Raw genomic sequence first — 23799 nt, 5'->3', positions numbered from 1 at the left:
TCTGATTTAGTTTTTTCAATATGTCTTTTTTGGCGAGTTATTGACATGTGTCAGGATTCTAAATAAGCGTTTAAAGATTTAATTTTGATTTTTTCGTTGAAGATATCAGTAAGTCTTTGGCTTCAAGATCCATAGACATTAAATGGGTGCCTTCGTTACAGTAAAGTAAATTAAGTTGGTATTAAGGTACATTTTTGTCTGTTTAGTGTAAACAACAATATTTATCTTCTAACAAAACTTTTTTAATATCTGTGGATCCAAAACCATGAATTACCATAGCCACTAAAGGAATTATATAGTACAATATACATATCAGGTACACAGAATAAAAACAAAAGGCTAAACGAAAAAAAAAGGAAAAGAACAAAAGAAATAAAAACCAAAAAACAAGTCATAACAAAATATATATATTAATATGAAATTCAACAAATACAAAGTAAAAAATAAAGGTGAAAAAGTAACAAAAAATCAAAGCAGTAAAAAATAGCGTATCTTTTCTTAAAATTAATAATAATAAGAAACAAAAAGCACATCTATCTAGACCATGCTCTATATTATACATATAGGGCAATACTGGGTTTTGAGGCAAAACAACTAATCAATAATAGGAGAAGGTGGGGTAAAACATATAAAGGACAAAATTATTTAACTAATTTTGAGTGATTTCAACCCCTAAAAGATGTAAAAAACCTAAATATTTGCCTCAGATTAGAAAAAAAACAGTTCATGAGTTTACGAAGTTAAAAAAAATAAAGCACGAATAAAAAAGATATATCACAATCTTAAAACAGATCATAGGTATTTAGTATAAGGTTATAACGTCATGAACTATTTTTTTTTTCTATGAAATTTCATCATATTCAGACCTAGAAGATTGATTTACAGAAACCAAGATTTTTTTTTGGTTTCTGTAAGCATAATATTAATGCGATCTTCTTTGTTTTCGTTACTAAGTATATTTCTGGTATCTAAGTTTTCCCTAAGTATAATCATATATTTATATAGTATTTTATATTGATATGCCCTACACATTAATCGATAAAAAAAGGATTATAACATTTTGGGGACTAGATGATAGCTTGAGCTTTTTCTATCATGTTAATCATATATATCTCGTTCTCATATACAAAAATAAAAAAAATACATACGATATATAAAAAATCTTCACTGGAAACGCACTATTTATAGGCTACACTATTTATCGAATACTGTAAACACCATATATAAAGTAAGAAACATCTATATATTTATATATAAACTTTCTAAATTCCTACTTTCTTCTTTATAAAAATCTAAAAGTATATTTTAATTATAATATATCAAGCTATTTTGGATGATTTCTATCATTTTCATGTCCGTTACTTGGGCTTAAATAGTCGTGATCGATTTCTGATCAATATCAGAAGCGATTCTAATGATTCTACTACTGTCTTTCTCCTTCCTATAATATAAAAGTTTTTGGTGATGTTCTCGTATAAAAAATAACCTACTACGATTTTTTTTCTCGCAAAAAAAAACATTTTAAAGAGTTCGAACTTATAAGGGGGGCCACACACCGGCAAACATTTCCGATTTAGTAACATATTCCTTGAAAAAATGATCGTATCATGGTAAGGTTTAAACCATTATTTTGTCCACTTTTTGAAGTTCTATACATTGATAATTACAGTCGTAGTTAATTTTCTGCAAGGCATATAAATCTGGAAAATATTGTGTCAAAACTTGATATTATACTTATATTTGAGTATTTTATTCAGTGGATGAAACGTTTTATTTTTTGGTGTAGTTAAAAAAATCTTTTTTTGTTGGAAATATATAATTTTAATACTGTAATCTTAAAAATGTTTTCAAATATTTTGTTATATTTCAAGAACTTCAACGATATTTATAGGGTGAGTCTTAAATAAGTGCACATATTTTTAGGGATGGTATACTTCGATGTCAAGAACATGCTGTGAACTTTTTTCTCCAAAAAAAAAAAATATTGAATATTTTGTAATTTTCGAAAAAAAATTTAGTTTTTTGTCAGTTTAAAAATATAATATCTTGATGATATGGCAACATAGGTAGTAGATTATATTTAGAGGAAATACAACCTAAAAAAATTAGTGGTTCCCAAAATTTAAGCAAAAAACAATTTTATTAAAAATTTTCAAAGTAAAATAACTCTTTTTTATAATTACTTATTTGAAAAAGGACAAAGAGAAAGTATGTTTCTTTTATCGAGATCTACTGTGGGCACTTATTTAAGACCCACCCTGTATACAGTATTTCTCGTCTATTACGACATACGACATTACGTTTTTATTAGATCAAAAAATTCCTTACAATAATGATTAATTTTGAGTTAAAAATTGTATAAGTTCAAAATCAAGCAAGATGGACGTATCAAACATACAACAAGTCTGCCAGTGTGCGACCCGTATTATTTAATGAAACTTCCATCTAGACTATCTATCTAGACGAGGTTAGGACTCGACAAAAATTTCCCCATTAAGAAAAATATATTTGTTTTCTCCCATCGTTTTCACTTTTTCCGGTATATTTTTTCATTTTTACCTTGGTGAGAAATACTAGATTTTTTTCCTACAAAAATATGTATATGTTATGTATAAATAATTATAAGTTACATTATGTACAAATTATTTTAATATTAGAGAGATCACTGGTTCCAAGAGAAGTGGAACTTTTTTTTACTGGTTACTGCATCGACATTTTTTCCCGTTATAAAGAAACTTATTATACTATATATATTTACAAATTTTACTCAATTACTATACTTGCGTTACTCTCGATTAATTTACGTAAAAAAATAACAAATAAAAATATCAAATTTAAGCAAATATAAAAAGTAGGAACTATTCAACTAAGACAAATATAAAAATCCACAAGAACTATATATAGTTTTTCTTTTTTTCCTATTTTTTTTTGTACATTCGGTTTGTTAGAAACAAAAAAAAACTAACACTGTTTTGTATGTTTCTTGATTTCTGTGATGTATTATATAACCATACTACGCTTACTACGACATCGTCTTTTTTCTAGACAGACCTGCTGAATGTATTTTAAAGTTATATATTTTTTGTTCTAAAAAAAATAAAATCCAAAAATTTTAAGTCAGTGTAGAAACACACAAAACAGCATTTTCACAAATAATGTGGAGTTGAAAAATTTAACAGTTCTCAATTAGGTTTTGGTTTCATTCCTTTCAGGTATTTTTTTTTGAGCAGTACTGTATAAGTTACAGAAGCAAACCCAATACAGAGCTGTCAAATTTGACTCAATATCTACAAAGATAACGTCATCATTTTAAGAGTTTTTTTATTATTTAATCAGGTAATCTTTTAGAGTTATTTTGGGAGGTTTAAAATGTTTCTACAAAAAGGAAACCCTGTATAATAATCTTCCCAGTTTTCTATAGGGACAAAAAAAATCAACAAGAGTCTTTAAGACATATTGTGATTTCTAGCTTGTAACTAGATTTAGACGTTATCTTCATAGACATAACCTTCATAGTACCACTAAAAAACTCCCATCCTCGCAGAAAGACACAATAGAATCGCAAGACGCCTCCTCCCACCTAGCTCCCACCTCAATTAGCCACCAGCAAGTGTTGGTACTGCCCTGCATTTCCATAACCCCAGTTGTTCTCCAGCAAGTCCTTGTTCTGCGCGCCGTTGGACCCCATTCCGCCGCTAGGAGGCACGTTCATACCGCCGGTATTGTTGTTGTTGGGGTAGAACGGTCCGAAGGGGGAGTTATCGAAGGGAAAACTCAACGGGTTGCTCTTGGTAGGAGGATAGAGGTCCCCGGGACTCAGGAACTGGTTGGAAGACTCGAACACCGACCTGGGGGGAAAGGGAGGGGGGTAGTGGCCGTGCGGCGGGAAGTAGTAGGCGGAGGGGTCGGGGGACAAAGCTCGACTGCCGGGGGAATGGTGAGGGGGTTGCTGGTGCATTTGTTGTTGCATGGCGCGCTGTTTGATGTAGTTGGAGAATTCCGTTGGTGACATTCTGTAAAGAAAAACAAAAAATAAATTTTTGGAATTTTTTTTTGAATATATTATTATAATAAAAATAAAGTGTGTTTCAAAAAACATGTGCCATCTCTCGTGGGGAGATTCCTCACGTAAAAATAAGATTTATTTTACATATCAACATAGGTCCGATTCTGCTTTGTTTCGTAGCTACAGGGTGTTAAAGTAGGTTTTTCATTGTTACCTATTCAGTTTTAATTTAAAATAGTTTTTCTTAAATTACTTAAAATCGGCTTATTCAAATATAGTTGCCTGTGATTTCGTATTTTCCAAAGACGTTACACCACCACCTTGGTATATATCAAGCAAAAATAATACACTCTGTACATTAACTGTTCTAATCAAAAAGACAAAATAATCTTCTACCAACCTGTTGGCTCTTTTGCTGCTGGTCTTGAGCTTGGTACTGCCGAATTTCGTCTGAGCAAATGTAGCGGTGGTGAAGGTCAGTGGCGTGGTGGTTCTGGGTATGAACGTGGGTACCGGCGATGGCGAGCCTTTGAACGAGTTGCCCATGGATGTCGGGGACGGAGCCGTTGAGTTTGAGTTGAGATGATTGTTGGGCAAAGGCTGAAACAACAAAACACACGATAAAGAAAATATAATAAAGATTAATATACTAATATAAAAAATAGAGAATGGTCCCATCTCAGGTTCGGTCTTCTTCTAGGTCTGTTAATTCCTCGTGGGTACCATGCTGTAATTTTTGTGGCCCATCTGTTGTCCGTCCTTCTTGCCAGGTGTCCTGACCATTGCCATTTGAGGGATTTGACTCTGTTGATGACATCTATTATCTGGGTCTTTTTGGTCAAAAGACTTTTAGACATTTCTTTTAGAATCTCCATAGGCAATTTTATAATTAAATTAAAAATAATTTTTCGTTTCTCTTTTTTGGTGGTAACGAAGTTCGAGAGTATAATAAGAGGGGGCGCTTAAAAAACGCTTTAAAACGGAGCGGAGGACGCGAAAAAGCCGCGTGAAGCGGAAATAATAAAAGCTTTTGCATTAATCCCTCCGAGCTATTGCTCCATTAAAACATTTCTTTCATGTTATCGACTGGTTTTTGTATGCGGTAAAGGCCCGGAAGAATGGAAGAAGTATTTTTAGATACTTGAGCGTTCCTTTTATTTTTAAAATCTCCCGCAGAAAATTTTCGTTCTCTTTTTTCTTTTGCTTGTTGACGAATTTTATAAAATGACAAGAGAAAAGTCTGTGGGTACATTATTTGTGGCGTATTCTGAATTATTGGCGTTTTATTTTCTAAAAAAGGCTCGAAACGACAACATAAAACGGAATTTAAAAATATATTTGATACAAAATAAACAGTAGCCAGACTATCTGGAATTTAAATTTCCCGCTGGGGATTCAGGTGGTAGCTCTGCTCTGAAAATGTCTTAGACAAGGAAAGAGAGGGGACGGGTAACACGCATATTCTCCCGTGATCGGTTAGTCAGGCCAAAATTTGATCGGCGGCCATACTTTGGTGACAAGATTTCGAGGTGACACCGAGCGAATTTTTATGTTTTTTGTGACAACTGTTTTATTTTAAATTTATAAACTGTGTTGTTTAGTATGGCGAGATATTCAGCGTATGGCTGCAAAGGCCGAAGCGAGAAAAAAATGGCTGGAATTACATTTCACAGGTAAAAATCGATACACAACTTTTGTTATGTGGTCATAAAATGTAAATTTTTTTCATTATAGCAGTAAAAATATGTAAAATGCTTTTAATATGTCTTGTACCACATCCAAACCAAACTATTTTTAATAATTCCAAGTAGTATTTTCAATATCCTGTATTATAATTAATGTTTGAAACTATAAATATTGCTACTCAGACCGGATTTCACCAGTGGCGTAGGGAATTATAATCAGAGAAATACAATTTCTGCAATAAACAGTTTTTTTATATATTTTACATGTAAAAAAATGTATAAAGTATTGTTATCAAATATGTAAAATAATTGTAAACTATAAAAAAATGAAAAATTCTAGTGATAAAAAATCTATATGTATAGTTGTTATATAAAATTTAAATTTACCTGCCAAGATTTGTTGGGGGTGGACAAACTTGTGGTGGGCTACTTGTTACTACATACTTTTTTTTAAATATTCTTTCAAAAAATTTGCTAATTTAAGTGTATAATAATAGTTTGAGTGAGTAATTAATAAAAATTTAAAAATAAATAAAATAACACAAAGCTTCAAGAATTGTTTTATTTTTTTATGGATAAATTCGGATATTCTTAAAAATAAGATATTCTTATGATTGAAGGTAACAAATATTAAAAATTACATTATTCATTGAATCCGTACGCAAGTGTGAAGGGTAATATCTAGATTCATTATTATACCGTATGGTCGGAAAAAAAACGACGTCCAGTTGGCTTGTAAATGACGATCGACGACATTCCCTATATAATTTTACATATAAAATGACAGCGATCTTCACTTCATAGCCATCGCTGACGCCGTCTTTTTTCGATGTCGTTTTGTATAGTTTTTATGTCATTTTATATGTAGAATTATATGGGGAATGTCATGAATCGTAATTTACAAGCCAACTGGACGTCGTTTTTTTTTTCGATTATACGGTATAATAATGAATCTAGTCAATTCCCTTCACACTTGCTTACGGATTCAATGAATAATGTAATTTTTAATATTCATTTGTGAAATTGTCATTTCCAAACAAACAAGACGCCGTTTTTTTCGATCATACAGTATATATGTATATACATGTTTAAAATATATGTTATTACATTATTTTTTATTTAATTATACATTATACACACGTTAATAAATAAATAATTGTCTTGATAATCAGTCCACTGTGACTGTTAAATAGATTTTGCATTATCGACTTAGATATTCTAATATTATAAAGGTGAGACTATAAAATACAAAATTGTATATGCATTACTCAAAAATGAACGATATTAGTTTACGTTTTAATAAATATTTTGTACCGTCTAGGTACAAGCTAATTTCTGATGCTACGCCATTGGAGAATTTCGCGTGGTGACAACTTGCCTCATTTTCAGCTGCCGTGTTACCTGTCCCCTCTCTTTCCTTGTCTAAGGAAAATGTCAAGTTGCCACATTTATTTATCTATTTCCCAGTGGCGGACTAAGGGGGGGGGCGGAAGGGGCGGTCCGCCCCGGGCCCCTTCTTCTAGGGGGCCTCCAAATCTTAATAAGTAATTTTTATTCAACTGGCAAACAGGCCAATATGTGTTCAGTAGTTATAAAGCAATTTGTAGTTAGAGTATGCAAACCATAAGTATACGCAAACTAAACAGTACAAATGGAAGCAGATATTTACTTAATTATCAAATATTAGGCCCCAGTAATTGTCAATGATATTTTTCTATTTACGAAATTAAATCAAGGGGTAATTTTCTTTCTTTAGAATATCGAATAATTATTATTTTTTATATTCGAATAATTATTATTTATTCTTGGACCTATATAGGAGTATACCGCGATTTTGTAAAGGGTCCCTTACAAAATCGCGGTGTTTACCTGGAACGGTCGCGAAAGTAACGCGGCTTATATGTGGAACCGGTATTCCCATCACTTTGTCATCATAAATTGCCATTAAATATATGCAAACATTCGCTCGGGGATTGTTTTATTACGTCAAATTGCATTCGTTTTTCAATTTAAATGTATTATTATAAGCTTTAAAAAAATTGATGTTATCGTTTTTGAGGCCTTTTTGGAGCTGGGGCCCTTAATCCTCTGGTCGGGGCCCGTCGGGTCCCTACATAAAAACGGCACTGCCGATGAATAACATGTTTATATCTATAGGATGTCCGCGGACTGTCTTCATAAAAAATTTTTGCTTGTTCTAAAATGGTAATTCCTGTTTATACTTTTCCAAATTTCCATACCGTTTTAGACATTGAGTTTTAGAGAAAAATAAAAAAAAAACATGAAAATGTAGTTAAATTTTTGAACTAGTAAAAATAAAACGCCTTTCTATGGTAATATAATGTCGTTCTCATTTTTTGATAGATTATTATTAACAGAATTTTAATCAAAGTTATATTTTTTGCTGTTTTAAAATATTAAAGAAGCACAAAATTTATTTAGTTCAATGCTACGGAAAGGGTGATAATAGTTATCGGAAAATGTGATACTTTAACATCAAAAAATATGACGTTAATCAAAATTAATTATAACGATTTATAACCTTTTAATTTTTAGGACTTTTAGTTTTTTAGGATTTTTTTGGGGAAAAAATTACGTTAAAAAACTACATTTTTATACTTTTTTAATTTTTCTAAAACGGTATGGATATTTAGGAAATAATAAACGCCATTTTACAACAAGCAAAAATTCTTATGAAGAACGCATTTTTTTCAAAAAGTCAATAATTAAAAAGTTTTTCCTCTTGTAATCTGTGTCTGTCTTTTCCTCTCGGTGCGTCCCAGAAATAAGTGCTAGTATTTTCACTGGTAGTAAAGTTCAACCCCAGAAACACGCATATGTGGTTTTTTTCGCGAAAAAAAATTGAAAACTTCCCAAAAAATTTTTGGGGAATTTTTTTAGTTTTTAGTTAAAAAAAAAAAATTTCTTGTTACTATGACAACTTAGGTATTAGATTAAATTTACAAGGAAGAAAATCCAGAAAAGATGCAGTGGTTCTCAAAATTTTAGCAAATTTTCGTAGTAAAATAACTCCGTTATTTTGGACTTATTGAAAAACGATAAAGAAAATATGTTTCTTTTATCTACCACCCTTAAAATGCACTTATTTCTGTGACACCCTTATTATATATATATATATATATATATATATATATATATATATATATATATATATATATATATATATATATATATATATATATATATATATATATATATATATATATATATATATATATATATATATATATATATATATATCGATTTTTATTACAATTAGTAGGTACAGTATATAAATACTTGAAATTTCTCAACCATTATTCAAGTCATTCAATCTTTACAAAATTTGCAGGCCGGGGGCCACATTTAGCTTTGCCGTCTCGGGCCCCCGACATGCTTAGTCCGCCACTGCTATTTCCGGACATTGTCGTTCGTTTTGATACTTTAATTTTGTATTACGACGAGCTTTTGGTTTAAAGAAATAGTGTTATGATACTTTAAGCTTAAAAATGTTTACCTTGCAGTCGAATATTGTTCTTTTTGGAATCTATTTTAGTGTACAATATAGCTTAATAGCCGTAAAAAACTCATCGCAACTTTATTAGAATATTTTGAACGGGAAAGCGGTAGCAATGGCCCTTTATGTCCCTTAAGTTCTGTTAAGAAGGTGAGTTTCGTTAATGTAAATAATAACTGTTTATATATTTATAATTAATTTATTTTTGTTTCCTAATATATTTCGATTAAAAGAAAATATGTAAAAGTGAACAACGCTGTACCGGTCAAGCTTCGCTTAATCACGCGACTAAAAGTTTATTTGATATTGATTCTTCTTCTTCTTTCTTCTTTCTCAGCCTGGTTCCATCCAGTGTTGGATATAGGCCTCTTCTAGGTTTTTCCATGCTTCGCGATCTCTAGCCAATCTTATCCATTGTCTTCCCGCCATTGCCCTGACGCCATCGACCCATCTCTTTTTTGGTCGGCCCACACTTCTTGTTGTTCCCCTAGGTCTCCATAGGATTACTTTTTGGGGCCATCGGTCTGGATCCTGTCTTGCCACATGTCCTATCCATTGCCACTTCAGACTTGCCACTCTTTTAACGACATCTATTAATTTTGTTTTTTGACGTATGTGGGTATTCCCTATTTTTTCCCTAATGGTGACTCCTAACATAATTCTTTCCTTGGCTCTTTGTGCTACTCGTAGTTGTTCTGCTGTTTTTCGGGTAGTTGCAATAGTCTCTAAGCCATACGTAAGCACAGGTAGAATGCAGCTGTCGTAAGCCTTTTTCTTTAGGTTCATGGACCTTTTTATCCTTGAAAATATTGCTCATATTTCCAAATATTACCCATGCCAAATGGATCCTGCGTTTGATCTCCGTATTTTGGTTTTCCTTGCCCAGCTTGATTTTATGACCTAAATATATATAATGGTCTACGTTTTCAATAATAACGTTGTCAACGGTAATGTTATGGATATTGTTGCTCATTACCTTGGTCTTCTTCAAGTTCATTTTAAGGCCAATTTTCTGGGATTCATCATTTAGCTCATTTAGCACGGTGTTTAGTTCTTTAATGTCGGTGCTCAGCAAGACAATATCGTCTGCGAACCTCAGATGGCTAAGGTGTACCCCATCGATGTTTAGACCTCTATTTTCCCATTCTAATTTCTTGAAGACATTTTCCAGTGCCAGTGTAAATAACTTGGGAGAGATGGTATCTCCTTGTCTCACGCCCTTGCCGAGTGGTATTTTTTCTGTTTTGAGGTCATCATCTAATTTAACTTGGAAGGTTGCACTATCATAGATATTTTTAATAATGGAATAATATCTGGAATCAATTCTCGCGTCCTTCATTGCAGCTAGAAATGACCAGGTTTCGATGCTGTCAAAGGCTTTTTGGTAGTCTACAAAGGCCAAATGTAGAGGTATATTGTATTCTGTTGTTTTTTCAACGATATTGATTACTATAGTTGAATTATAAAAGGATTTGAGATTTCATTTAAGTTTTTATTGATATTTTTTACAGTAGGATTAAAAAATGACATAATAACAGCTGATTCTTTTAAAGCTTCAAATATAATAACTAGCTGTTATAAAAATATCAACGAAATGAACAAGCAAAATTGGTGTTGCATGCAAAAAGTACTAAGCGCGTTGCATTTTTTTACATACGTCCATATAATTAACAGAAATAGTGCTATTATCTACAAAAAATATGTTATTTATACTTGTTTTTTTCGATAGCACACGCTGCTACCTATTAAATATATTTGTTAAATACATAAAAAACATTATGCATTTTTTATTAATAATTTAGATTTTGCAACAGGAGACGCAATATCCCCAAAGCTGTTTAGAACAACACTAGAAGAAGTCTTCCGTCAACTGGACTGAACCAACAAAGGATTGAAAATAGACGGAAACGAACCTAATTTAGTCCAAACTATTGATAATCATAATGATGAATATGGAATCATAGCCTCTTACCTGAGCACCATTCTGAGTAACCGCCTGTCCCTGGATCTGGGGTTCTACTGGATTCCCAGGAGCTACGTTGGCAAAGGGCGTCAATGACTTGCTGGGCGACAAGCTGAGGTTGTTCAGGCTGCAGCTGACAGAGTCAATCGGCCTGAAGCACTGAGCTTCCGGGTTGAAGGTTTTGGTCACCTCTCTAGAAGAAAAAATATCACTGAAGTCAAATTATTATTAAAACAACTACGTCTAGCTTCCATATTTAACACACTTTTGTTAGTTTCGCTTGAGATTATATTATACAGTATATCCCAGGACTGTCTTTACAAGAGGAAAAACGGAAAAACCTTTTTATTATTGACATTAAGAAAAGCTTTGGGTCGCGACCGTTGTATGAACAGCGCCAAATAGTATTTACATTATCCTTATGGGCACTTTCAAATCTAAACTTCTTTTTTTTTATCTATGATAGAATTTTAATTAACGTCATATTTGTTGCTGTTTTAAGGTTTCACTGTGCTCACCTATCAGCCGAATGGTCCTCTTGAGGGTCCGCCTTGTCGCTGAACAGTATTTTGACAGCTCCCTTCTCTCCGATTCTGTAGCTAACTTCGCCAGGGTCCACCCACACTGCCAGTTCTTGCGGGAGGTTCTCTAGGATGTCCTGGATGGGCACTCCGCTCTCTCTGGCAGCCCTTTCCAGGACCTTGTCGATGGGATCTCCCGTTTTTAGGCATCGGAAAGCCGAGCCTTTGAAGGGTTTGTCGGGATACCAGTGACCCTGGAAAGGAGATAATATAAAGTTTAAGATACCAGAACATCTCTAGAAGTTTAAAAATGAGAATGTTCCAAACAATGATACGATCAATACTGCTGTATGAATATGAAACGTGGACGTTCAATGTAACGGAAAGTTCGAGGCTAGAGATTTGGGAAAGAAAAATACTGAGGGAGATTTTTGGAGGAAAGGAGATAGACAACATATGAACCAGAAGAACAAATGAAGAATTAAATCAACTCTATCGGGCACCGAGTATAACTGGAGTAGCAAGAGCACGAAGACTGAGATGGCTGGGACACATCGAAAGAATGACCGAAGCAAGTATTCCTAGTATGATAATGAAACGTGAAATAGGTGGAAAGAGAAGGAGAGGTAGACCAGGAACCAGATGGAAAAAGGATGTTGAAGAGGACTTGAGAAGGATAAGAGTGGATGGGTGGAGAATAAAGGCGAAAGACAGAAACAAATGGAGAAAGATAACCAATCAAGCCATGAGTCTTTTTGGCTTTTAGACTATAGCTTGATATTCATCCAAGGCAACGATAGAATCAAGAAAGAATAACTACCTTTATTCATTCGATACGACTGTCAAATTAAAAAATGCCATTATCTGTGACGGATATTGCTCGTATTGTGGCTTTAATTGAAGATGGCCGAAAACGTTATCTGTCCGACACCCTGCGTATACCTCGAACAACAGTCCAGAATGCCTGGAATCGGTATATGGAAACGAGAAATTCCACCAGTCGTGTGGGTTCCAGAAGAAAACGGAAGACAAATGCAATTGACGACCGCTTTATTGTCCTGAATACTTTAGGAAATCGTAGAATTACAGTTGTTACGTTTCAGAATCAACATCTGCTACAAGCCGTGCGTAGACCTCAGACGAAGACAATCGTCGAGAACAATCCGAGTCGAGAACAATCCCGTCGAGAACAATCCGACGAAGACTAAAAGAAAACAACTTGTCTGCAAGGAGACCTGCCACAGGACCCCAGCTACTTGCAAGATATCGTCGAGCACGTCTTCAGTTTGCACGTTTGCATGTGAATTGGGATATTCAGCAATGGACTAAAGTCCTTTTCAAGGATGAATCGCGGTTTTGGCTGCGAAGCATTTTTCCGAGACGTTCGTTTTAAAGCAGCGTATCTCCAACACAAACAGAGATAATGTCGTGATTAAAAAAACAAAATGCTCATAAAAGATGAGGCTACAATGTGATTTGATTTAGCAATAGCTACGACAGCTGCTGCACCCTACAGGGTGTTACAAAGTACGGGCAAAAAACCATGTCTTATTGTTGTGCCCTGTATATATGCTCAAAATAAATTCGGAATAAAAATTTCTGACGTAGCATCCGTTAAGAGGGAACTAATTTACAACTTAAAAAAAATCATCAAGATCTAATGAGTGGTTCGTGAGAAATCCAACTTTGAAATTGGGACTAGCTTTTAGTGGCCGTTTTTTTTGTCGGTGAGTGTCCTTTGTTTCTGGGCTACAGATATACGAGCCCTAACAACTATATGTTGGGACAAGATCTTTTTTTGCAATAAATATAGTAATTTGTTAAAACGACTCAATTTATTTTGTTTATTATTCTAAATTCAAACATTACAATATGATCTAGACAATTTTACTATATTTTTATAACTTTGCAAACAAATTACTTTTGATAATAGCTTAATTGCCAAAATCAAGCCAAATTTGCTGACAACTATATATTGGGACAGCACAACAAAAAATTTGTTTCATACGGAGTTACATCACCTTTCGCCTTAACAACTGCCTGAACTCTTAATGGCATTGTATTTACCAAAGATTGGCACATTTGAGGAGAAAAATTATCCTAAATTTCCTGCAGATTTATCCGCAAATCAAAAATTGTTCATTGAGGGTGGTTTCTTAAATATTGCTTCATTTTATGCCACACAGTTTCTATAACATTGAGGTCCGGATTACTTGTAGGACGGGATAGAACTTTTATATTATTATTACCGAACTAATTTTTAGTTGATTTTGCTGAATGGCACGATGCTCCATCTTGTTGGAAAGTACAGTCTTCGTTTGGAAACAATTCTTGAGCACTAGCAAAAGTGAGGTCTCAAGTATATGTTGATACTTTTGGGCGTTAACAGTGCCATCTATAAAATTTAATTTGCCCAAACCTCTTGTTGAAATGCAACCCCAAACCATAATCCCCTTAGGAAATTTAACAACCCTCTTTAAGCAATCTTTATGAAAGGCTTCTGTTTTATTTCGTATTATTCGTTTTCGATCATCTCCAACGCAAACATCAAATTTAGACTCATCACTAAATATGACCTTATTCCAATCATTTTGTGTCCACGATAATTTAGATTTCCCCAATTGTAGCGATTTTTCTTTTAAATTTCTCTCAGTAGCGGTTTTTCTTTGGCCTAAATAAGAATTTGTATCAATAATCTTCAGGTAATTGATTATTCACACAAATTAAAAGTTTACCTTGTAAAATCCCAGACCACATTTATGGATATATTTTCGGCAACATTCTGTTGATATATTTAAACCAGTTACAGTATTCCATTTAACTGTTACTTCGCGAAGAGTACTTCTTCTCGCAGACTTGCAAATTTTTACTAAATTTCGTATTTATTACCCCCCGAATTTTTACCTCAAACGTCTACGTTGGCAGATTCGCCGCATTTTTTTATTATATTAAAGACCGTGGTTTTTGGAATACTTAAACCATCAGAAATTTTTCGAATTGTTTTTCCCGTACTGTATTGACGGATGATAATTTCGCGTAGTTTTTGATTTGTAGCTTTTCCACGGACCATTACATTGAATTAAATTAACAAAATGGAGAATTAAAAAAATTACAATTACTTACAGGAAATCTCACTACTCAAAGTATCGAGTCACTTACAAGCTGTCAATGCTGAAGTAACCAGTTTGCGACATTTGTGACGTTTATAGCAAAGCCGCCTATGATGATATTAATTATTTAAAAATACTTGTCCCAACATTTAGTTGTCAGCAAATTTGTCCTTTTATGAACAAAATCTGTTACTGTAAATATGGATTGATTTACAAATTCATAAAAATATTGCCAAGTTGTTTAGGATATATGGCTATGTTTATATTTAAAAAATTAAACATATATTTTTCAGTCATTTTGAAAAACCAGGGCAATAATTCCAAAATATGACCTTGTTCCATCATATAGTTGTTAGGGCTCGTAGACTATTCTTGGTACTCACTTGGAATTTGTCTTTTAAAGCTTTTTCCAACTCTTCGCCGAATATGTTGACTCTCCGTCTGGGAAGTTTGTTGTACAGGTACGATATCACGAAATTCAGCGCTACTTGTACTTCAATATGCATGATGAGACGTGTTTTCTACGTTATTCTATGTATGTATAAATATTATATGTGTATTCGCTGGACTAAACTTGAAAGACACGATTTAACAGAACATTGATTGATTCTACGACGCCTTGACTTCGAGTGGCTTCGCTGCTTGATTGATGCTTGCGTCTGTTTTGGTTTCTATCTTCTTGCTTCTTCTTGTTTCTTCAGTTCGAAATACGTAATCTGTAACAAAAGAAGATATCTTTAAGTATTTTTCTAAATTTCACCTAAGGTAAGTCTAGTTTTAAGAGTCTATTACGCTGTAATGTTCGGGTCGCTCTCAGTGGTCGGGTAAAACGGGTGTGTGGCCGAAGGAAATATAAATTATATTTCAGAAACCTGCCTAAGGCTTAGCCCGATCCTGTCGTGTTAAGCCACACCCAAAATTCAAAACACACGTGCTTTGATTAAGGCTTGATTAAGGTTTTCAGAGCTTCAGCATTTGCCATAAAATACCGAGCAATTTGTTACAAAACCATATAAATTATATATCACTATAATCAAAATCTATTTCCGTATTGTAACAGAATTTTAAATTATGTCTTTATTTACGAGAAGATTGAGTCCAAACGTAAGGAATATTTTGTTGACGTTTGACCATCAAAATCTTAGAAATAAAGAAGTTGCCTCATTGCTACAATACGGATATACTATAGTCCTTTATCTTTAATTTCCTTCTTCATTTTTGTGTAAAAAATAAATATATAATTCAGCCATACATGATAAGTCCAAGACCAAAGGAGTAGTAGCTTTGGTCTTGCATTTGCCAATCAGTAAAGTTAAAATCTTCCATTTATTTACGAATAAAGATGGAAAACCTCCAGATAAAATTTAACTGAAGCTTGACAGACTCTACCATTAAGTCTATCATGTTAATCCATCAAAATTTTTTACTTTATTTCAAAAATAAAAAAATCTAAGCTTTTTCTGCAATTTTCAATTCGTATACATTAAACGATAAATTTCCATTGGGTTTTTTCTCTCTTAAAATTGCAATAATTAGGACGGTTGGCTTGGCGAAAACAACAATTGTTTATTGTTAATGACAAGCAGTCGATTATTTCAGTGCTAAAAGGTTTTATAAATAAATAAAATATGACGCATTGCGGCGAAAATACTATTAACAACAGAAACGGATATATAATATACGAGGCTGTATGTATGTGAGGTAGGATTTTAACAAAAAATTAAGTAAGTGTAAAAAAATATGATTTTAGTATTAATAAACAGTGAGATAAGTAAAGGAATAGTGTAAATTTTAGCGATATATAATTAATTATGTGTCAGTTAATAGTTATTTTTTATACAAGACGATAAAATGGAGGAAGATGCATATATTTTATTTTTCGCCAGAAACTGTTCAATTTATTAGAATAAATATGTGTAAATGCAAAAAAAACTTTTTTCTTGAAAGCAGTACCACAATTTTATAAAACGGGCCATTAAAATACTATGGATAACGCAAACGACGCCTCGAGAATTGAAACTATATTCTATTGGTCTGACGTCACCTGCCGTTCTCGTCGACGCGCGATGGCCAGCAGCAGCCAGACGTGTTCCGTTTATGTACGTATTTAGGTGGCGTACTAAGACATTTTGTTGCTTTTAGCATTGATTGAAGGAGCTTTTATGCTGCTTTTGTGCAGTTATTATTTTTATGTGTTGTGTGTTCTGAGAATTTTTTAAGTAATGGCAGATTCCGGGTTTGTAAAAGCACAATCAGATAACTTGCCAAAAGTCGATGCTTTTATGTTGACTGCTTTTATAAATACAAATTCCCAATTTATTGGTGCTGAATTACGAGGAAAAAAACAGAGAGGTATGTAACATTTATTCTTTGTAGTACTGAGGCATATTTAAGTATAAGTAGGTACCTACTGTTACGAACTTTATATAGTTATAAATATTAATGTTATAAACTTATTTTTCAGTCAGGTAGGGAGACGTATGGAGATAATGCTGTAGGTTATGTAGAAGTGAAAAGAGACAAAAATATTTGTTTAGTACGTGGAAAAATAACTCCAGAGCATAGCGTGAAAAAGAAAGTTTTTTTTTATATATTGACACCCCCTTGCCCTTGTTATTTTCAAAGATTGTTTTTTTACGAAATTATAGGAAATAAATTGTTTATCAGTAATGAAAATATTATACAAGGTGTCCCATAATTACGCCAAATTAAGTTACTTTTTTAAGTGAAAACCCCTATATATTTTTGCATCCTTAGGAAATTTCTAGATATTCTAGATATATTTCATGTATAATATCCTATACCTATCTTCAAATGTTTACGAAATATTGACAGTTGAAAAGCGAAAAATACCTACAATTTTCTGCACCACCTTTTTTGAGATACCCTGTATAACTAGAATTAATTTTAAAAGAGAGTATATGAAAAACCATGCAACTTTTTTATTTAATGTTTTATTCTAAAACTTGCAGTTAAGGCTGTATGTGGGTGTCAAAATATAATGAAAAACCCTGTACATTCAAATTTCATATACCTATGTAAGACAATATACATAAATATATGAACTTACATCAAAATGATCTTCACAACAATAAATCGTAAAAATAGAGGATAATTTAACGTTTTTCTTTGCATCTCTTCTCATGGCCTTGGACCATTTTTTTCTGTTTTCACTCATCCATTACTATTTAAAAATATCACTAATTACTAATTATGTATTAATTAACACAAATAACTAAAATTTTGACTCGGATTCAACAGCGTTTAAAAGCAAACTGTGTAAAATAAACACGCGTCTGGCTCCACTCAACCAGAAGAACGGCGGGTGACGTCACAGCGGCAAGGCGCAGTATAGAGCGTTTGCCCGGCCATTTAAATTAACAATATTTAATTGTTTTATATTAGAGGCATTTCTTAACCGATATCAACAATTTTTTTTTGTTCAATTTGTAATTATATGAACTATTTTTTAAAACCATTATTTAAAAACATGCATTTTCCTCATTTTGTCGTCGTGTATAAAATAATATTTTCTTCCATAGCGAGTTACGTTTTAAAAAATATTCAGAAATTATTATTTCAAGGAATTTATTACGAGTAGAAAAAATATTGTGTTGGGTCTCTTTAGTGATCAGTTTTGAGTCAATATTTTTTAATTCTCTTTCGTGTCGATTGCTGGTTGAATTGGAGATTGGGGCTCAAAACGAAATAAGTAAATTACCAAGAGATATTCAGGCTGAGGCGACAAACGCCATATCCAAACTACTTCCATTTAAATCCCGAATAACTTATGAAAAGGAATACAAAAAAATTCAAAAATGGAAGCAATTAAAAAACGTGGGAGAAGAAATGAAGTTTTTAACCTATTCTCGCTGTTAAAGTATCATTTAATCTACCCTTGAAGTTGAAAGTAATATTTTATCTACTATTTTTGATATGCATATGATATTTCAAAACAAATGCCAAAAACTTCAGGGGGTGATTCCTTGTTCAAAATAAAGGGTAGTTTGCTTCATAAACGTTGGGTCAAAAGTCAAACATTAGGGAGATATCGCGGTACAAAGATGGCGGAAAAATAATGTTCTTATTTTTTATCTTGAAAACGAAAAGAGATAGATTAATGAAATTTTATGGAAGCATTACTGTTATGAAAACACACTTTCTGGTAATTTGTTCACCTTTTTAAAATGAATGGAAGGGGTTGAAATAAACTACCCCTATCATTCTTGTTAACGAAATTTAAAGAAAAATCTTATCAAACACATGCATAAAAATTAATTTGGATAGTTTAGTTTGTTTAGAAACTTTTTTATCTCTTGTATTTTTTTTATAAAACTCACCGATTTGAAATTAAAAAATAAAATGTAAAGCATTACATGTCAGGACTAAACATATTTTTAGATAAGAATCTAGTGATAATAATGATAATAATAATAATCTAGATAATAACGTATTGCAGTAGGGTCAAATAAAACAATATTAGAAACATCCTAAAAAGTGACAGCGGCCGACTAGATTTTTTCCTAAAAAAATTACAGCTGCCCACTAGATTCTTTATCTAAAAATGTTTTTTGTCCTGACATGTAATGCTTTACATTTTATTTTTTAATTTCAAATCGGTGAGTTTTATAAAAAAAATACAAGAGATAAAAAAGTTTCTAAACGAACTAAACTATCCAAATTAATTTTTTTGCATGTGTTTGATAAGATTTTTCTTTAAATTTCATTAACAAGAATGATAGGGGTAGTTTATTTCACCCCTTCCACTCATTTAAAAAGTGAAAAATTACCAGAAAGTGTGTTTTCATAACAGTAATGCTTCCGTAAAATTTCATTAGTCTATCTCTTTTCGTTTTCAAGATAAAAAATAAAAACATTATTTTTCCGCCATCTTTGTACCGCGATATCTCCCTAATGGTTGACTTTTGACCCAACGTTTATAAAGCAAACTACCCTTTATTTTGAACAAGGAATCGCCCCTGAAGTTTTTCGCATTTGTTTTGAAACACCCTGTATAAGGCAGTTGTAACAGTTGCTATGGAAACAATAATTTTTATTTGTTTTTATTCTTTAAGCGAACTGATTCTTCCTTATTTTAAGGGATAGAAATTTCTAGTGCTCAATAGACTCATAATTTAATATTTTATGGCCCTAAATACAGCTGTATTTTTGAAGTGAAACTTCGTTACGTATTTTCTTACAAATATTGTGAAAGTGAATCAAATTATTACGTGTAAAAAATTATTTGTTACACGTAAAAAACTATTTTTTACGTGTAACAAATACTTAAACTTAGAAAACAAATAGAAAACTTAAACTTCAGATGAATCTGCGTCAGGTCTAAACAAATTTAATTAAATATTTATCGAATTTATGCCCTTTGAGTGATATACCCTATATATAAGTGAAATAATGGTGGAAAATAAATGAAAATATGTGGAAATTTATTAAAAACAGAAAATGAAAACCGCGAAACGCGAACAGAAATAAACCTGGATGGAAATTTTTGTGGCCGACAACGTATTTTAAGCACCGTACGGATCTGGGACGATATTCGGCACAGTGGCGTCGCGTAGTTCAATTCTTTAGGGGTACAATCCTTAGAAAATGCACAATAAAAAAAGACATAGTAAAGACATTCAAAGGAATCAAATTCGCATTAATATTATGAAAAAAATAACAGAGAATCACGAAAAAAAAAGTTGTAATCAAAGCAATCAAAGCTGATTCGTGCAATTTCGTGTTGACTCGTAAGTGCTCATAAGAGCATTGGCTAAATCAAACTGTCCTCATACTGTAGTGTGAGCTAGGAAATTTAGTTCACCTAACCGATTTCCATTTTTCGACCTCGTTAAACAAACTACATACAAGTTGGATATATACTCTGTTGGATATCAATTAAATTTTTAGTTACGTAATCAAGGGTGCGATTTTTAAATTCATTGTTGCCAAACAATGACATATTCGGCGCCGGGCTGACTAACTGAAATTTAAATTACACAAAAAGTAAAGTAAATATTTCAGATAACGTCTCCTTTTTGCTGCCAGGGCTAATCTGGACGGGAACACAAAAGAGGCGTATCAATAAAGAGTTATAAAGTATATAAATAATACTAGACATTTAACCAGTGTGTGAGATGATCAAAATTTTAAAAATCAAAATTGCTCATGATTAATCATCAACAAAAAAGTCGTTTACCGCATATAGGGCTCTCTCCAGTAAGTATGATTTCAGAGCTTTGCGAAATGCGCGAAAGAATGAAAGCGACTTGATATTCAAAGGCAGATGATTGTACGTTTTTTGGCATTGTACAGTATTGAGCCTTTAACTAGTTCTGAGCTCGGGGTTGGCAGATAAAGATCGTGCTCCGTATTCCTAAGTAGATAGTTGTAAGATGGCCTTTCGGGAATAGCAGATATGTGCTTGCGGATTAAGCAAACGGACTCAAAAATGAATAAAGAAGGACGAGTCAGTATTTTGAAAATTTTAAAGAAATTCTGCCAGTGAGTTCTACTGTTCAGTCCCAATAAATATCGAACTGCTCTCTTTTAAAGTGTGAAAATACGATCAAATTTTGTCGCGCAGCAAGTACCCCTTCTTAAGGCCAACTGCCAGTAAGCGCCATTAAGAAATAAAGAAAAGCATAGACCAAATAAATGACGTCTGGGGCTTGACCTCGCCAAAATTATCGCCCATTGTCATTCCCCAGCCGTCTTTGACGCCGTTTTTTTTTCGATCGTACGGTATGATTATATTAAATATGGGATTCGAAGAGCGCCACTGGTCGAGCAGCATCCAGAAAATGGTGAAAACAACGGGAGCAGTCTGGCAAGAGAGGCGAGCGGTGCGGATCAATACCAGACCTCGCCACGCCACGCAGCGCTGGATAACTGGAAACTGGGTCACTACAACGCCCCAGTTGACACATTTCGCGTGTGCCAGGAGGGTCACGAGCAGCTGGAATGCCCCATCCACAAGATGCACCGGCTCGGCTTTTGCTAGCTCCACGTTTTACATTAGTGATGAGTTTTATCTCTCTAATTTTCTGCACCAGGTCTTGTAAAATTGTTTCTATTACTTTTCTTCGGGGCATTTTTATTCTAATTTGTTTATCTGATGTTAATTATCAAGAAACACTTATCGTTTTTTGCTAAAAGTGGGTTTTATTGAGTTTTATCTCTAATTTTCTTTATAGTATGCGAGCATACGAAGCTGATGCACCAATCATTGTTATTTTCTTCCTGTCCAATTATTTTTGTTTTCACACTTCCATGTGCTTAATACCGTGCCTTTAGCTTCAAACCTCTGCCTAGTATATTCTTTAAACTGCTGATTGATTCTTGTCTTTTCAGAGACTTAGCTTCAGACAAATCTAACACAGCGGGAATACTATTACCAGCCAAATGCCGTTTAACCATCGTAATTTTTTCAGAAGTTGCGAAATTCATAATTATTTTATACAAAATTACTTTGTTTGGTACCTTCAAATTTTTTTAAACAAAATATGACATCGAATTTGACAATCACACTCAGGGGCGTAGATAGGTGTATGCTATGGGGGTGGTACTATGATTAAGTCGCAAAAAAATCACCGTCGGAATTTTTTTGTCGAATTAAAACGACGGCGATTTTTTTGTCTTCAAAAATATATAAAAACGTAACACAAAAATTAAAATATAGATTTGTAAATAACATAAACAAAAATGAAACAACGACGTTTATTAGTTAATTTTCTATAAACTATAAATAAAAAACTCTAAACTATCAAAAAAAAACTATAAAAACTATAAACTATAAATAAAACTACAAAACAAAATCAAGTTTTCTAGTACGCTGTTTGGAAAACCTATCAATAACAGCATCAACTTTTATTTCAATATCTTTATGGATATTGATTAGAGTTAACCCCACTAATCTGTCCTGGCCAATAAGAACACTTTGTATGCTTTTAATTAGGTCGAACATATTATAAACGATAAATCAACATAATTAAAAGCATACAAAGTGTTCTTATATGTCGGATATTAATTTAAAAAAATCCTTTCATAGTCAATGACTATTTCAATTCTCGTATCTCGTCAAGCGTCAGGGGGGGGGGGTACTGTCCCCCAGTACCCCCCCCCCCCTTATCTACGCCCTTGATCACACTTTTACTGGTATTTTAATTTTAGCTTTCTCTGGGCCGTATTATAAATTTTAGTAATTTGAAGATAGATTTTTGCAAATAACTTTTAAATGGCTGTTCCTAATGAAAGGAAATTCTACACAAAAGTACAACCGGAGACAAAATCATTTGTCATACTTAACCTTTTAAAAATTAAGACGGGACAAAGTTCTGGCCGTTCAAATGTCACATCTGTGCTTGCTATGACGTTGATTTTATTGGATTGTACTGTATACTTAACCAACAATGATGATATTTATTTTTTAACCTGTACAGGTAACATTCCATGGTATACGTTATCTTATTTAATTATTTGCTCAATTTATCCTCGTTTAATTCATATACAATTCAAGATAATACAGACAATTTATTGATAACGTTCATACATATACGTCAAAATGACGCAATGTAGATTTTCAAGAGACTGTAAAATCGATAAGATACATAGGTATACAGGTTGTAACTGAATAAGTACGGAAAAATTCAGATGATGCTTTTTTCACGTATTTTTAATTTGACTTTATAATACAAAGTTACTTAAGCCTCATTCAGAAGAAATTTTATTTATTTTTTAATATAATAAAATTTCTCAAAAGAGAAAATAAATATAGAAATAACGATATAAACAAATATAGAACTTAAAACCCTGAAATAATGATATAAAAAGAAATATGAAACCATATAAAGGGAGTTATGTGTATCAAAGAATTCCGTGTACTGTTTTGTTATGAAATCCATCCTTGTTATTGAGAAATTTATTTTATACATATACACACAGACGGTATATGTTTGATACGATACATATCTGTTTTGAAACTTTGTAGAGGGTTCA

The 23799-nt window shown here is 32.7% G+C and overlaps 1 protein-coding gene across 4 annotated transcripts in view; it reads right to left on the bottom strand.

The window, feature by feature from the left end:
- Positions 1 to 946: 946 nt before the first annotated feature.
- LOC115891918 (protein Tob1-like) overlaps positions 947 to 23799 on the bottom strand; it is a 117442-nt gene continuing 94589 nt past the window's right edge. For all 4 annotated transcript variants that reach the window (XM_030912521.1, XM_030912517.1, XM_030912520.1 and 1 more), the window contains 5 exons: positions 15186 to 15518; positions 11690 to 11946; positions 11181 to 11364; positions 4407 to 4606; positions 947 to 4013 (listed from right to left, as the gene is read on the bottom strand). In XM_030912521.1, coding sequence (XP_030768381.1) covers positions 3593 to 4013; positions 4407 to 4606; positions 11181 to 11364; positions 11690 to 11946; positions 15186 to 15308 — 1185 coding nt within the window. In that variant the 5' untranslated portion in view covers positions 15309 to 15518 and the 3' untranslated portion in view covers positions 947 to 3592. The remainder of the gene's footprint in view (positions 4014 to 4406; positions 4607 to 11180; positions 11365 to 11689; positions 11947 to 15185; positions 15519 to 23799) is intronic.

This window comes from Sitophilus oryzae, unplaced genomic scaffold (genome assembly GCF_002938485.1).
Source record: "Sitophilus oryzae breed Bouriz unplaced genomic scaffold, Soryzae_2.0 scaffold_119_pilon_pilon, whole genome shotgun sequence".
Lineage (NCBI taxonomy): Eukaryota > Metazoa > Arthropoda > Insecta > Coleoptera > Curculionidae > Sitophilus > Sitophilus oryzae.
This window is presented reverse-complemented; position numbering and strand designations above follow the sequence as displayed.